The 15,515-nt window shown below is 38.7% G+C and overlaps 2 protein-coding genes across 2 annotated transcripts; both read right to left on the reverse strand.

Annotated features, from left to right (window-relative positions):
• Positions 1-43: 43 nt before the first annotated feature.
• On the reverse strand, positions 44-5,052 carry LOC146391262 (transmembrane protein 272-like). Its single transcript, XM_084924142.1, has 5 exons — positions 5,028-5,052; positions 4,747-4,819; positions 4,613-4,663; positions 1,871-2,032; positions 44-1,155 (listed from the first exon to the last, which is right to left on the reverse strand). Exons 2-5 carry the CDS (start codon positions 4,799-4,801, stop codon positions 947-949), a joined length of 477 nt encoding a protein of 158 aa, XP_084780268.1. The 5' UTR covers positions 4,802-4,819; positions 5,028-5,052; the 3' UTR covers positions 44-946.
• A 1,557-nt stretch (positions 5,053-6,609) lies between these two features.
• On the reverse strand, positions 6,610-8,853 carry LOC146391263 (transmembrane protein 272-like). Its single transcript, XM_084924144.1, has 4 exons — positions 8,805-8,853; positions 8,670-8,720; positions 8,362-8,526; positions 6,610-6,848 (listed from the first exon to the last, which is right to left on the reverse strand). Exons 1-4 carry the CDS (start codon positions 8,851-8,853, stop codon positions 6,634-6,636), a joined length of 480 nt encoding a protein of 159 aa, XP_084780270.1. The 3' UTR covers positions 6,610-6,633.
• Between the last annotated feature and the right edge of the window lie 6,662 nt (positions 8,854-15,515).

Genomic DNA, 15,515 nt, shown 5'->3' on the forward strand with positions numbered 1-15,515 from the left:
ATTGTGAAAATTGTCATTTCATATTATTCAGGAAGCAGGCTGGAAAAGACGGCATCAGCCAATAAAAGGACAGGAAATATTGATATAATGTTTCATTTGTTTTTATTTAAAGACAATAAATTAACATGTAGATACATTTTTAGTCTGTGCAAAAGACTTGAGCCACCCCTCATGTTTAAAATAATTTTCCCAAGGAGCCAGACCTTTAATTGTAATTTTTAAGGTGGTCTTGAGAAATAGTTCTCCAGGTTTTCTGAAGGTCTTTCATTGGCTGCTTTTTCACTCATTTTCAGTGCAGTCCCTGTATCTGACAAATAGGGTATCTGACAGAAAACCATGCTTGACGATGGTGATCATGATAATATGACAACAACAGTGACCTATAAATCATCCAACCAACATCCAAAGAAGAGCTTGGAATCCAAGAAGCCTGGAGAACTATTCTAAAGACTACTTGAAGAAATAATAAGAAAGCTTGACTGAGAGATTGCAGACTGTGCTGACGAATAAAGTTGATCACACCAAATATTGACTTTATACAGATTCTGTTTTTACCTTATATGCTGTATTTCTATGTATGTTTGCATGTCTTAATAAACATATTAATGCAAACAAAAAGGGGTGGCTCAAGACTCCTGCACAGCATGATATGTTAATGATAAAAAACACGGGGAGAAACTGTTTCATGACTTATTTGCAAACACAATGCTGCTCTTTCTGCAACAGGACAGTAAGTGGTTTGTGTCCAGCCACAGACACATCTTCCTGTCACATAGAATTGTGCTCAACTCTAAAACTTGCTTTATCCAAGGATATTTTTACATATTAAAAGAGTGTTGTGGAATGCACATGGTATATACCCTGACACATCCTGACACACAGGAAAACTGTCTTTAAATGCACCATCTGCCATAATTGTTGTCTTGTTTTAATTATCTCTATTTAATTACAGCACAAGTCTTTGAGTGTCATTGTCACCATTGGGCTGTCGTTGTCTACAACAGCAAAAAGCTAAAAAGAGCAGTGCTAACAGGATGTAGGTCACAACAGTGAACCAAAACGCAAACAGGTAGAGCATCTTGTTGCAGTAGACATCAGGCTGTGTCATATTCTTGTTGTAGTTGGGTTCATAAATGGAGTAGATGACTATATTACCTGGAAGAATATAAAAAATGATCTCAAATTAGAATGAGAGTGATGGACCTGCACGGCCTCTACATAAATGCAGAACTGGCTTCAAGATTTTTTCAAAATGCTGCTGTAATTAGTTTATTTTAAAAATGTAAAAAAAAAAAAAATCCAAGGAACAACAAGAAAAAATAATTTCTGTTAAATTCAATTCAGTTTTATTAGCAAAAAATTACAACAGCACTTGGTCATTTAACATTGTGTATTCTCCTTATATATCCAAAAGGAGCTAGTACTGCGTGATGTATATGATCAGTTTAATTTACAAATAAATCGACTGATTTACTGATAAGACCTGTTCCCTTTGTTATTTCATGACAAATGAGGCAGACATAAAATTGTTATATTGTTTACGTTTTGTTATAGCTGTTCACTCTAATTTTAAATATGAGGGCAGATAAATCTTAGTGCAAGTGAGGGAGGTCATTGTTAGGTAGAATAATCAAAAATGCCAAAATGCCTAAAACTAAAGTGCACGATGACAGAAACTTCTAACCAAGTCGAGGAATTTTACATATGTGACCTTATTATTTAAAAGGTTTGCTCATGTTTTTGTCTCCCTGTACTCACAAGGATAATGTCCAGGCTTTGTAGTGAAATTCTCAATTTTTTCAAACTAATCATCTTGTTATTTACTTTTCCTGCTCTGTTTACTTTGGTGTTAGAAAAATTTGAAGTTTACCCGCAAGTAACCAGCCACACAGGAAGATGATGGTCATGGACCAACAGAAAGTGTTGCACCAGTTGTACCATAAGCTCAGTGCCAGGAAGACCGGTATGATCCCATACAGGGACATGTAGAAAGGGATAAAAGTCTGTCTGGGACAGTTATAGAGTCCTGAACCTATGGGGCACAAAAATAAATAAAACTAAAACACAGCATCTGAAATATCATTTAATTTTTCAATTATTTTTGTGACACGTCTTGATGCATGCTCAGTCGTCCAGGTAAAAAAATCCCAGAAGGTTGATTCTGTTTATCTGGACGTAGTGTTTTCAGTAGGAGAAACGTTTCCTCACTCATCCAAGTGACTTCTTCATTCTCAGCTGACTGCAGGTTTCCCCAACCTTATAGTACAGGGTGGGCCATTTATATGGATACACCGTAATAACATGGGAATGGTTGGTGATATTAAAGTCCTGTTTGTGGCACATTAGTATATGTGAGGGGGCAAACTCCTCAAGATGGGTGGTGACCATGGTGACCATTTAGAAGTCGGCCATCTTGGATACAACTTTTGTTTTTTCAATAGGAAGAGGGCCATGTGACACATCAAACTTATTGGTAATGTCACAAGAAAAACAATGGCGTGCTCGGTTTCAATGTAACTTTATTCTTTCATGAGTTATTTACAAGTTTCTCTTTGTTCACAGCCATTGACATGTCGAAGAGGTTAACACGTGAGGAGCGGATCGAAATTGTGTTGATATCTGGTGAACGCAGTAACCGGGTCATTGCAGCAGATTTCAATGCAAGACACCCTACGAGACCACCCATCTCCCATGCTACAGTCAGCAAACTGCTTGCTAAGTTTTGTGAAACTGGTTCAGTGTTGGATTTGCCAAAATGTGGACACAAGAAAACTCACTAATGAAGAAACATCAGTGGCTGTCCTAGCTTCATTCAGCAAGAGCCCACAGCGTAGCACTCGCAGCATGTCACTGGAGAGTGGCGTTAGTCGAACATCCCTTCGGCGGATATTAGCTACTCACAAATGGCACCCTTACAAACTCCAGCTACTGCAGCATCTCAACGAGGACGACCCAGATCGGCGCACAGAATTTGCAGAATGGGCAAAACAAAAATTGGAACAGGACCCTCAGTTCACGCAGAAGATTTTGTTCAGTGATGAGGCAAACTTTTATGTGAATGGTGAAGTTAACAAACAAAACCACCGCTATTGGTCTGACACTAACCCACATTGGATGGATCCCTCCAAGACTGTTGGAACAACAAAAGTGATGGTTTGGTGTGGTATATGGGGTACACGATAGTGGGTCCATTCTTCATCAATGGAAACCTCAAGGCCACTTGATATTTGAAATTGCTACATGATGATGTGTTTCCCTCTTTATGCACTGAAGCTGGCACGTTCCCTGAGTTTTTCCAGCAAGATGGTGCACCACCACATTATGGGTGCCAGGTCCGAGCATTCCTAGATGAACAGTTTCCTGGAAAGTGGATTGGTCGTCGTGGGCCAGTTGAATGGTCCCCAAGGTCTCCCGATCTGACCCCCTTAGACTTTTATCTTTGGGGTCATCTGAAGGCAATTGTCTATGGTGTGAAGATACGAGATGTGCAGCACCTGAAACTACGGATACTGGATGCCTGTGCTGGCATTTCTCCTGCGGTGTTGCTATCAGTGTGTGAAGAGTGGGAGAAGAGGGTTGCATTGACAATCCAACACAATGGGCAGCACATTGAACACATTTTACAAGTGGTGAGAAACTTGTAAATAACTCATGAAAGAATAAAGTTATGTTGAAACCAAGCACACCATTGTTTTTCTTGTGACATTACCAATAAGTTTGATGTGTCACATGGCCCTCTTCCTATTGAAAAAACAAAAGTTGTATCCAAGATGGCCGACTTCTAAATGGCCACCATGGTCACCACCCATCTTGATGAGTTTGCTCCCTCACATATACTAATGTGCCACAAACAGGACTTTAATATCACCAACCATTCCCATGTTATTACGGTGTATCCATATAAATGGCCCACCCTGTACATTTGCATAATGACTGAAATTAGCACCACTGAATGAACAATGGGCTGGGAGGTCAGTTCCTCGATCCATTAGGAACAACCTCTGGCGACGCGGATGGCACAACACAGAAGAGCCACCTCATCAGGCCAGGACTCTGCAGTCTATTTACACCTACAGGCCAGTGGACACTCTTTCAATGATAAGGATGTCCACATCCTGGACAGGGAGGAACGCTGGTTTGAGCGCGGAGTCAAGGAGACCATTTACGTGAAAAGGGAAAGACCATCTCCGAATCGAGGAGGGGGCCTAAGGGTACATCTTTCGCCATCTTACAATAGTGTGATTGCAGCCATTCCCCAACTCTCTGTGAATGGTACTCATGGCCATTGATCAGTGGGCTTTGATCAGTGGGCTTTGATCAGTGGTTGTTGATCAATGATCATGATGTTAATGATGAAGGAACTGACCTCCCAGCCCATTGTTCATTCAGTGGGCTGGTTTCAGTCATTATGCAAATGTACTGTTTATAAGATTGGGGAAACCTGCAGTCAGCTGAGACTGAAGAAGTCAATTGGATGAGTGAGGAAACGTTTCTCCAACTGAAAACACTACGTCCAGATGAACAGAATCAACTTTTGGGATTTTTGTGACACATAAAAATACATTCGCATGAATCTGATCTGAACATTGCAATAACAGTATCTCTTGCTTACCAAGTATTCCTTGAGCAACAAATGTGAAGGAGAAAATGATCAAGGTACATCCTGGAGGCAGATACAGCGCTTTGTCAGTCACAAATCGCAGTGTGCACCATCTGCACATGTGCAAAGATTTTCAACTCTCTCACCTATTACTATGTTTCGTAGTCCACACACGAATTGTGGTCTCTGACTCCCTGGCATGATAACTATTAGTCGAACCTACAAAGACACAAAGATAGCCACGAGATAACCTCCAGCTGTTAATATTTGTCTGTCTGTCAATGTTTTTCCATCTTTTTAAACCAGGCACTGAATTTTATTGTTTACAATTTAAGGAAATGCCCATGAACTTCCTTTCCTGTGTTAAAATAATTAGCAAATTAAAGTGTATTATGTGAAAGCATTAAATAGATTGTTACAGACCGACCTGTTTGTGTGTCTGACCGGACACATTTGAAGATACAGAAAAGGACTGTTGCAAGTACGTGGCCACATAAACAGCAATGTGCGCATGATATTGTTTCAACTTCCTCTTACACTGTTTCACTTTAACGCCTGTTCTCTTTTTGCCTGCCCTTCCCATTACAGTTATATCATGTAATCATAAGTAAGTACAGCCATTTCCTTGGTAATTATACATGTGAATCACTTTTACATAAAGCAAATTAACAATAAAAAAATATCTGTTTTCTGTTTTCGTTTATTTTCTTGTTTGTTTTTGTATATTTAAGGAAATGTGGGGTAAAGCTCAGGGTTTGCAGATAATTCACTGTATCCTTTTTCCAGTGTTAGTTTTCAGTTTTCCAAAGGTCTCTTTTGTGTTCACAGATCAGAGCAAAAACGTAAACACCTCTGTTGAAGAAAACCCCAGACTCTTATGAGAGTAGGCCATGGTTCTTCTTTTCTAACTCCCCTCGTATTCGCATAAACATTGTTGTAGACAGAGTATAAGTGCACTTCCTGTGCCGGACGAGGTCTTTCTGTTTCTTGTGAAATACATGCCCTGTTCTCAGTTCCAACACCGCTCTCTTTTATTTTTAATAATTTAATTTCACTAATGGTTGAGTGTAGAAAAAAATCATGTCAAAAGGCAAAAAGGATATATATTAATAATGAAAAGAAAATGAATAATGTTGAGAAAATTTGTTATTCGAGATTCAGTCATAACAATTATTTACTGCATGATGTAGAGGCATTAGGGGGACATCTAGTGGCCTCAAATATTACTGCAGGCGATTCCTTGCCCCACAGGGTAGAAATGTGTTTTCTCATAGAGCACAGAGCAAAGCAAAAAGATTAAATTAAATTAAATTAAATTAAATTAAATTAAATTAAATTAAATTAAATTAAATTAAATTAAATTAAATTAAAAAAGGGGTGTTTAGCATGATAAACAACTAGGAAATGTAATAGTGCTCTGGTGTTAACTTACAAACTAGCGGAGGTACAAGAGAAGTTTGAAGCAGCTTAAATCTACACCACACATCAATGATCAAAGCTGCTGTCTCAAAACAACAAGAACCAATCAACAACAGGTTGTCCTGTTGTCCTAACCCATTTTATTTATTTATTTACTTACAATTAAAAAGAAGAAGAAGAAAGAAACAGCATGGATATTGGAAAATAAATAAAATCACACATTTAATAACACAAAATATATTCGTTTGTTAAACAGGGAAGATCATGATCATTTATTCTGCTATGATGAGTCATCTGTATGAATTGTTAATAGTAAGATTTCTCTAACAAAAGATCAAAACCTGCATGTTGCTGTATTAACCAACATTAAATGTATTATGTTCTGTATATAAGCACACATGAAAATATTTGTATAATATTTGGTCTGTTGTTTGCCTATGATTTTATTACAGCCAGCATCATTATTATTATTAGTAGTAGTATATGTCCATTATAGTTTGATATATTTTATATGATATATATTATTGTGAAACCATTTTAATCTGTTTCATCAGTATTGGTCCACTTGTCTAAGAGGAGTTGGGGAACACACAAGCGTACACACATTCATATGATTAGCTCCACAGCAGTGGCCGATCCTCATCATCGTAAACCATCTGGTTGGTGCAGCGAGCAAAAAAATAAGTGAAAGCATAAACGCCTATCAGGACGTAGGTCAGGGTGATGCAACAAAATGCAGACAGGTAGAGCGTCTTGTTGCAGTAGTGATCGGTTTCTGTAGTGTTCTTGTTGTAGTCGGGTTCATAGATGGAGTAGACGATTATGCTACCTGGAAAAATGTAAATAAGATCTCAGAAAATAAGGTCTGATCATGCTTGGCAACAACAAACATTGCTGTAATGCATTTATTCTTGTTAGTTCTAGTTTAATTTTTAAAGAAATACATTTCATTTTTTTAAACCTCACAAAAAAAATCCTGCTCATTCTGGTGTCTTTCTTTAATACTAACTTCCAGCTCTAGATTTTTATTCCACTGAAGTTGATTTACATCATTAACACTTTTAAATAATGCTGATTCGTTTCATATTCTGCTTCTTGCAGCCTCTCAGTTCATCCTTTGTCTGCAACTAGAAGTTTTGATTCAAATTCAAATAACTGTATTAATCCCAAAACGGCAATTTGTTCACAGCTTACAAACACTCCCTACTCACATGGTCAAACTCACACAACCTATACTCTTTAAAGACCCATCACAAGCACTGTTACCGATATCAGATAACAGACAATGAGGTTCAGGGGGAAATCAAATATTAAAAATAAATAATTAGAATAACAGGGTCACATGCATGTCTTTGGCTCCTCTTCTTCTAAGACAATTTCCTCTGATTGGCTACCTCTCATAAACTGACAGTTTGAACTGTAGGTGGCATGTTTGTGCTGTACAGAGCCAACAGTAGAGAAAATCATAAAGTGAGCATTTAGAGCAGTTTGGAGGATGAAGTGTGTTAAATATCAACACTTCACCGAGTTCTTTTGATTCCTCAGAGGCAGCCGATGGAAGACAAAACACTGCTCAGCAGACCATTTAACACTTTAATTCTCTTTCACAATACTTCTAGAAGAGAGATGCTTCCTGCATGACACGTTGCCGCAGATCTCAAATTGGTGGTGTGCCCCTAACAGTTTTATTACCAGCTCTCTCACTTTAGTCTAAACAACAGTGTCTCAGTAACTTTCCAGTAGAGATGGTCCCCTGTTATCTACTTTTTCCCAGGCAAGCGTGAGCGAGAGTCTACAGCTTTCTACTCCCCAAGGACACATAGTCTAATGCCTTTATTTTTCAGGGCTGTGTCCACTTAATACTACACTATATGACTTTATAACACTTATTAATAAAAAGCATAGCATTATTGCAAATTCTTTAATCCCAACAAGTGACAGGCTTACATTTTCAGCAAGCACGGGGCAATAATTGTATCATTTTTCAAAAATAATTTCGCTTTAAGTCTGGTTTTTGGTCTAATTTCAGTCATGAGAAGCTTCACTTGGCCTTTGAGAAATACAACATTTCTCACCACCATGTTGCTAATCACATCAGGTATGTACTGCAGTGCCTGGCTGTGTATTACAACAGCAACCTTCACTGTTAAGAAGCTGAATATAACTTCAAGCTTACTGTCACAATGTGACTCTACAGACTGTGTGGATTTAGAAGTGTGGACCCAAATGTAGAAGCGTGGAACAAAACTTGATTTTAACAGAAAGTGAGCTGTTTAATAAGGCTGCTCAAAACAAAGTTCCTAAAAATGCTGGGTCAAGTGATCCAGAACCAGGATACTTACTGATGATGAAAAAGGCAAAATGGAGGATAAAGAGCAGACAGTCGAAGAAAGTATTGCACATGTTCAAAAACCGGCTCAATCCCCAGGAGTCAGGTATGAATCCACAAATAACCATAAAGACGGGAATGGAGGGCGCCCTTGGACAGTCATTAAAGTACACACATCCTACAGAGCACAAGCATGAAAATGAAGACAAGTGTCAAGTCATTGTTGCATAGTTCTTGTTATTTGATTTTTCAAATGTTTTTTCCAACACATAAAATGAATGTAGATGAATTCAGTCTGTATATAGAGCCACTCACATTTACCAACTATCGCTTGAACATTAAACAGGATGAAGAAAATCACAGAGATACACCCTGAAGGAAGGCAGATATGTTTTCAGTTACAAATGACACAGCAGCTGCAGATGTGTGCAAAACTGTTCAAAATCACTTTCTTACTTATTACTCGAGGTATCCAAGTGTGTTGAGGTCTATCGCTCTCTGGCATCGTGACTAGTTAGAAATGAAACCTACAGAGGCACAAAGGAAGCTGTGAGACGAGCTCAGGTTGTCTTTAACTGTCAGGTAAATGACAAATGAACAGAGAAACAAGGCAGATCACAAACAGTGTTCACAAGTCTGTGAAAGAGAAATACTACGTGCCAAAGCCAACATGTAATATCAAAAAAAAGAAGAAGAAAGATTTAAACTTTGTTTGTTTCATGTACTATACAAATAAAACAGATGTATTATATGACAGCAATAAAAAGCTTGTAAGTTTAAATAGTTTGTTGCAGCACTACCTGCCTGTGTGTCTTGTTTGAAGGGCAAGAAAAGAATGTTTGCACGAGAACTTGGTAACGTGTTCACACATGAATGTGTTGTTGTCTGAACTTCCTGTTACAGGGTCTCATTGTGCTGGGAGAACTTGCCATGAGGATTCACAAGCCATTTACTCAGACAATCGTTTGTATAACAGTGATATTACCACGAATAAAAACTACAAAGCACTTTTTAAAAAAGTTCCCATTCTCTGACTTCACTCTGATGGCAGCCTCAGTTCCTCTTCATCACTGAATGATAGAAATGTTGAGCTATCCTGTAGAAGACAGGTTCTACTGGGCACCAAGGTTCCCATAGTGGTTCCCAAGTACCCCAAGGGGTGTGTGTGTGTGTGTGTGTGTGTGTGTGTGTGTGTGTGTGTGTGTGTGTGTGTGTGTGTGTGTGTGTGTGTATTCAGATGTATGCTTGCTTGCTTGCAAATGTACATGTGACAAACTCAGTTATTTACACTATTTGTTGTCTCTCCTATTAGTTTCGAATGATTGGATATTTTTGTCCAGCAAAACCAAGAGTGTAGAAATGTTGAATAAAACACACAAAATTGTGGGCAGATTAATCAGAAATGTTTTTTGCATTGAAATCCTCTTTGTGGACAAATCGTAGGTCAGTCTGATCAACTTAGCTTAATTTTTCAAAGATAAAACTTTTAAATCGGCTTTCAGCCTCGACGACATGTCCGTGCCGGCGAGGCTGAAAGCTGACATCTTTTTGCAGAATCCGTGTACCTGATCTCATTTACTGTTTTAGCTGTTTGGTGGTTTTTGTGAGATTTAACCTGAGATTCTGACATTTCGGGCAAAATATTTTAAAATCGATCGAGGATTTTAATGAATCTATATTGTGTTATAGATTTTAATGCACAACTGGTCCCTTAATGAAATTGACAACCTCTTCTCGATGAGAAGCCTGGGCTTGGGAGAGCCCGATTGTTCTGAGGAGACGTTTGCTATCGGATACTCGATGGTCGGCTGTGGCGTATGTTTGGTGACACTCTCAATGGAGGACATTGAACGACATCTGGAACCATGATAACAGAGTTCTGGCTGATTGGAGCTGGCTCGGACCTGGCTTCAAGCCAATAGCATACATCACCATCAAGTGCAGGATTTTTTGCAATTTGGTGCCAGGACTTGTAGCAGCATGTCAGGACATCCTGTCATCAAACTGTCAGTTAAATAGAGAAAAAACATTCCCCAGCTGATTTAGCAACTAGTGTGCGTGTGTGTGCTGTTTCCATTTGCCACATCTTGTACATTGAATTCTTGTTTAGATGATCTACAGCAATGTAGTGCTACAGCATTCCTGTAAAGCAATAAATCACCACTGTCTTTGTGTTGATGGATTTGGTCGATATTTTTATCTTTTTATAACTTTCAGTAAAAAAATTTTTTTATAATTTAACCTTTATTTATACAGGTAGTCCCTTTGAGACTCAGTGTCTCAATGTTCCCAGTGATGATTTCACAAAAACTTTTGTACGTCTTTTGAAGTCTGCAAGTGAAATCCACTGAGAGTTTCAAATCCTTTTGCAATTTACTCAGTGAACAAGGGCAGAAAATGAGAACGCCTTCTTCCCAAGATCTGCACGAACTGATGGAGGGGTGAATGTAATGTTGTCCTGACACAGTCAGTGACTAAACTGTAGTTTGTGTAACATGTACTCTGTTAAATAATAGGGCAGTAAACCAGTAATAGATTTATAGATAAAGTGATACCAATGAACCATCCTGTGTAAGGCCATTGAGGACAAGTCAACCAGAAAATATAGAGTATAGAGTAAAGAGGGGAAAAAAAAAAAAAGAAAAAAAAAAAAAAAAAAGTGAGCCTGAGCTTCAGGCCATGAACTTATGGCCTGACATTCTCCTTCAGGATTTCTGCTAGACAGCAGAATTTATGGTTCGTCAAGGTCCTGAAGTATGATCCGCTGGTATGATCTGTTTATGAAATGCTGTGTTAGTTTTATGCCAGATGTAATAGGACTCAAACCTTCCAAAAAGTTCAACTTTTGTCTATTCAGTCCACAGAATATTTTCCCAAATGTCATCAAGATGTTTTTTGGCAAATGTGAGGCGAGCTTTTGTGTTCTTTTTGGTCAGCAGTGGTTTTCTCCTTGGAACTCTGTATTGTTGAATCATGACCTTAATCTAATGAGTAAAGTCTTCTGTTCTTTAAAAAAAAGAAAAAGAAAATATAGAGTACAGTGGTGTGTTAAAGGTTTACAGCCTGTTGTAAATCTTAATGCTCCATGATAGACAGAATCCAACAGATGAAGAGAGTGAGCAGAGGCATTCATGTAAATTATGTCACTGTAATCCAGGAGGGGTAAAGAGGTGGCAGCAACGAGACTTTTCCTCGTGGTGAAAGAGAGACATGATCCGTTTCTGAAAAAGAGTTTCTAAGTTAGTTTCTTTAATACATGGTCAATGTGTGGCTTAAAGGAAAGATTTTCTTCAATCACAATACCTAAGTATCTCTATGAGGCCACAGGGAAGCAGTTACAGTACTGTGCAGTTTCCTAAAACCAGATTGGAAAGGAGATAAAATGCTATTGTCATCCAGATAACTTTTAAACTATATGCTCATGTAAAGCTGTAAACCTGAGGAGCACGAGCCAAACAATTTCATTATGGCTAAATGTGGATACACTGTTTATCTGTACATGACAATAAAATGTGAAATTTGAAACTTGAAAACTTGAAATTAATCATTAAAAAGTTTGCCATGAACCTTCGCTGAGATACAGAGTTTGGAAATTGGCCTGTAATCATTAACCATTGAAGAACCACCTTTCAGTAGGGGGAGAACAAAGGCACACCACCTCTGGTGTTCTGTTGTATAGAAAGATTAAAACTATAACACACTGGCTCAGTAATCAGATTCATGTGAGCTTTTAGTGAACATGAGAAAAGATGGACTCTGAATTCCATGAATTACACAAAATGAAATGAAAAGTCTTACATATCAAAAATAACAAAATAATATGAACACCAGCACATAAGACTTTAATATTACCGTTATTATGTCAGTTTGTACACATGAAATGAGCAAGAAAGCAAGCAAGTGGCTGAACTTTTGCACAGAGAGTAACTGAGCAGAAACCAAAACTCTGAATAAACCAGTATTACCAGTCAAACATAGTTTAACTATCAAGATGTTTCTGCTGTTGTCATCCAAGTTCTTCCCTCCACATTTCATGGAAAGTTCAGTGAATTATGACTAACCACATATGTATGACCTGTTTGATTGATAGACTCATTTTTGACACAGTACACTGGCTGATGAATGCTGACATGAGCTCATTTTCCTCCTGCTAATGGAGACCACTTTGCACAAACTACACCGTGAAAAATATTGTGTCTCACTGTCCTTATCTTCTCTATACGTATACATTCCCAAACTGGGTGGAGAAACACAATAAATCATATTATGTACATATTTACAGCCTCTGCTTTGCTTTAACATTAGTGTGTGGTCAGTGTGGGATCATGCAGTAATATTTCGTGCCACAGATGAAGCTTTCTTCTGGAGAAATGTAGCATCCATTAAATCAATAAGTCATTATTGAGAGAAAAACAATCACTACATGATTATCCACAATGTGTCTGATAACTCTACAATACAAACTACCATGCTTCTGTCTCCCAGTAAAACACAAGCTTTGTTTTCTTTTCTCAAGAAATTGTTAACAAGGAAAGACTTTACAACCTGTAGTTTAGTCATTAGGTTGTCAAAACTGCTGTAAGGTGAGACTTTCTTTCTCACAGCTCCCGAGTCACATCTGCCCAGTCCTCCTATTCTCTCTTCACTAAAAGTTGTTGCAAAGAATGTATTTTCAGTTATATAGCTAGCTTAAACTTTATATTCCCCAGCACTGCATCCTGCAAGGAACAGATGCTGTGTTGTATTTGGGAGGATTTAACGATAGGAAATGTCGTCACACTGTCTTGACGTTCTGATGACAAAGGCAAAAAAACTGTGCTCTGCATAAGCAGGGTCTCTCGCATCCCCTGGGGTGGATGAGGTTTGCCATGAGTTCTTGAAGGCCCTGGATGTTGTAGCTGTCTTGGTTGACACACCTCTGCAATGTTGTGTGGAGATCAGGGGTGGTACCTCTGGATTGGCAGACAGGATGGTCGTTCCCATGTTCAAGAAGGGGGACTGGAGGGTGTGCTTTAACTATATGGGGTGCTTGGTCCATGTAGCTGTCAACAAGTTGGACTCGTTTCCGCTGGGTTTTGGACTCGGCCAGGCCTGCTCATTGTCATCGATTCTGTTCATATCCACTTGGGCAAAATAAGAATCTCATCTTAGCTTTTTTGCATATGATGTGGTTCTGTCGGCTTCACCAGGCCGTCACCTGATGTGTGAAAGGCGCTCTCCTTCGTTTTTATTCATAAAGTGTTTTACAAATAAACCCAAACATTACAGCTAACAGCTGGATTTCCGGTTTGAGTGCAGCTAGCCAAACAGGAAATAGCCACTTAATGTTAAAGAGACTGATAGTGGACAGTATTACCTTGGTTTCTTAAGCCTTGGCAGCACAAAAGTGATCCCCTTAAACAGATTTTTTAGCTTTAGTGTCCTTATGTTCCTCTGAGTTATCGATTTTGACACTTGTTAGCTAAGATAAATGTTATTCTATTAGCCCGAACCGACTGAAGTATGTTTTAAATCTTTAACTTTAAGCACTTATTTCTTAAATCCAACTTCACAGACAGAGTCACATCTAGGTCAGTATTTGAGAGCAGAGCTCTGTGATGTAAATTAGCCTGTATGTGTTAAGCGTTTCATGTACCCTTTAATAACAGTCCACATTATTATCAACAGCTACATTCACCCTGGGGGGAAAACTTGTGAAGGAGACCATCAGGGTTTCCTGGGTTCAGATGTTTGGAGAAAATTCCTTTCTTTCATTTTATTTCAATTTCTTTCATCGCAGCTGTCCTGTGCCAGATGTTCTGTTGACGCACTGACAGAGACATCATTTCAGAAACATCAGGAAGAGTAAAGGTCGTAACAGGGATCAAGCAGGACTCATAGTCTTCTTCAGACCTCCACTGTAGGATGAGAAGAAAGGAAAGATGGACAAACCCAGTACTTCATTAACAGTGTGATACGGATATTCAGAGAGTTCTCAGAGGCTGTGGACTGTTACACAATGATAATATATTTAGTCCTGTAGAAAGTTGTATATTTAAAAATGTATTATCCTTTCTGGCTGCTCTGATATGAATGACTCTGAATTACTTTGTGGTAAATTACACACCATTGGAAAAACACATGTGAAAGAATTCCAGATTAAAGTTTTTAGTTCAGCCATCAAGTGACGACCTTTGACCTTCCATTAGGCTTTTTTTTAATGCTGTCAGAGAAAATCTCATCTTCATGCAGCTGATTACATTCCGTGTTAAAAACAGACGCTCTGCAGGTCTGAGATGAACAACTTTCTGAAACATCAAACAAAGGTACTGTTTATGTTCCTGTATAGTGACTCAGTTACATGGATGATTAATTCCTTTGATGTTTTCTCTTTAACTTTATCAATAAAACAGCTGCACATCATGTGGAACTTTTTTTTTCTTTCCTTTTCTAATGTTTTTATCAGTTAATTTTGGAGTTACTACAATAAGTGAACATATAGGATGATTTGTCTCTTTGAGCCACTCTTTGAGCCATTCTTTGAGCGATCGTGGCTCAAAGAGTTGGCAGTTCGTCTTGTAACCGGAAGGTTGCCGGTTCGAGCCCCGGCTCGGACAGTCTCGGTTGTTGTGTCTTTGGGCAAGACACTTCACCTACCGCCTACTGGTGATGGCCGATGGCGCGATATGGCAGCCTCGCTTCTGTCAGTCTGCCCCAGGGCAGCTGTGGCTACAACTGTAGCTGCCTCCACCAGTGTGTGAATGTGAGAGTGAATGAATAGTGGAATTGTAAAGCGCTTTGAGGGCCCCGAAAAGCGCTATATAAATGCAATCCATTATTATTATTATTATTGTCACTGGGTGGTGCTGAGGTCTGAATCTGTAATATAGACCAGGCTAGCTCGTCTATTAAAACCCACCACCACCTATGGCTCAGAAGTAAAAGTTAACTTTACTTTGATTAAATTAAAAGATTGGTCTCAGGATGAATAAATGGATCAGTGGCTGCTTCAATCTTAACTTATATATTGATTGGTTATTATATAAGTTATTTATGTTGGGCTCAGTACTTACTCACCACAGTACAAATGCTTAGAAAAACACCATGGTTGAGAGCAACATCTGCATTTAAGCGTAACATTGCATGTAGGTAATCTCAGTCTGTCACTGAACCTGCTCCTGTGACTGG

The sequence above is a fragment of the Perissodus microlepis genome, chromosome 3 (genome assembly GCF_051167445.1).
Source record: "Perissodus microlepis isolate ML-2025 ecotype Zambia chromosome 3, ASM5116744v1, whole genome shotgun sequence".
Taxonomy (NCBI): domain Eukaryota; kingdom Metazoa; phylum Chordata; class Actinopteri; order Cichliformes; family Cichlidae; genus Perissodus; species Perissodus microlepis.

Coding starts and splice junctions, on each gene's coding strand:
- LOC146391262 (XM_084924142.1), bottom strand. CDS start 4,801: ATGCCAGGGAGTCAGAGACCACAATTCGTGTGTGGACTACGAAACATA. Junction 2,033..4,612: donor TGTTGCTCAAGGAATACTTG/GTAAGCAAGAGA, acceptor TGTGCCCCATAG/GTTCAGGACTCTATAACTGT. Junction 1,156..1,870: donor GTGTGGCTGGTTACTTGCGG/GTAAACTTCAAA, acceptor ATATTCTTCCAG/GTAATATAGTCATCTACTCC.
- LOC146391263 (XM_084924144.1), bottom strand. CDS start 8,853: ATGCCAGAGAGCGATAGACCTCAACACACTTGGATACCTCGAGTAATA. Junction 8,721..8,804: donor TTGGATACCTCGAGTAATAA/GTAAGAAAGTGA, acceptor GCCTTCCTTCAG/GGTGTATCTCTGTGATTTTC. Junction 6,849..8,361: donor TTTTGCCTTTTTCATCATCA/GTAAGTATCCTG, acceptor ACATTTTTCCAG/GTAGCATAATCGTCTACTCC.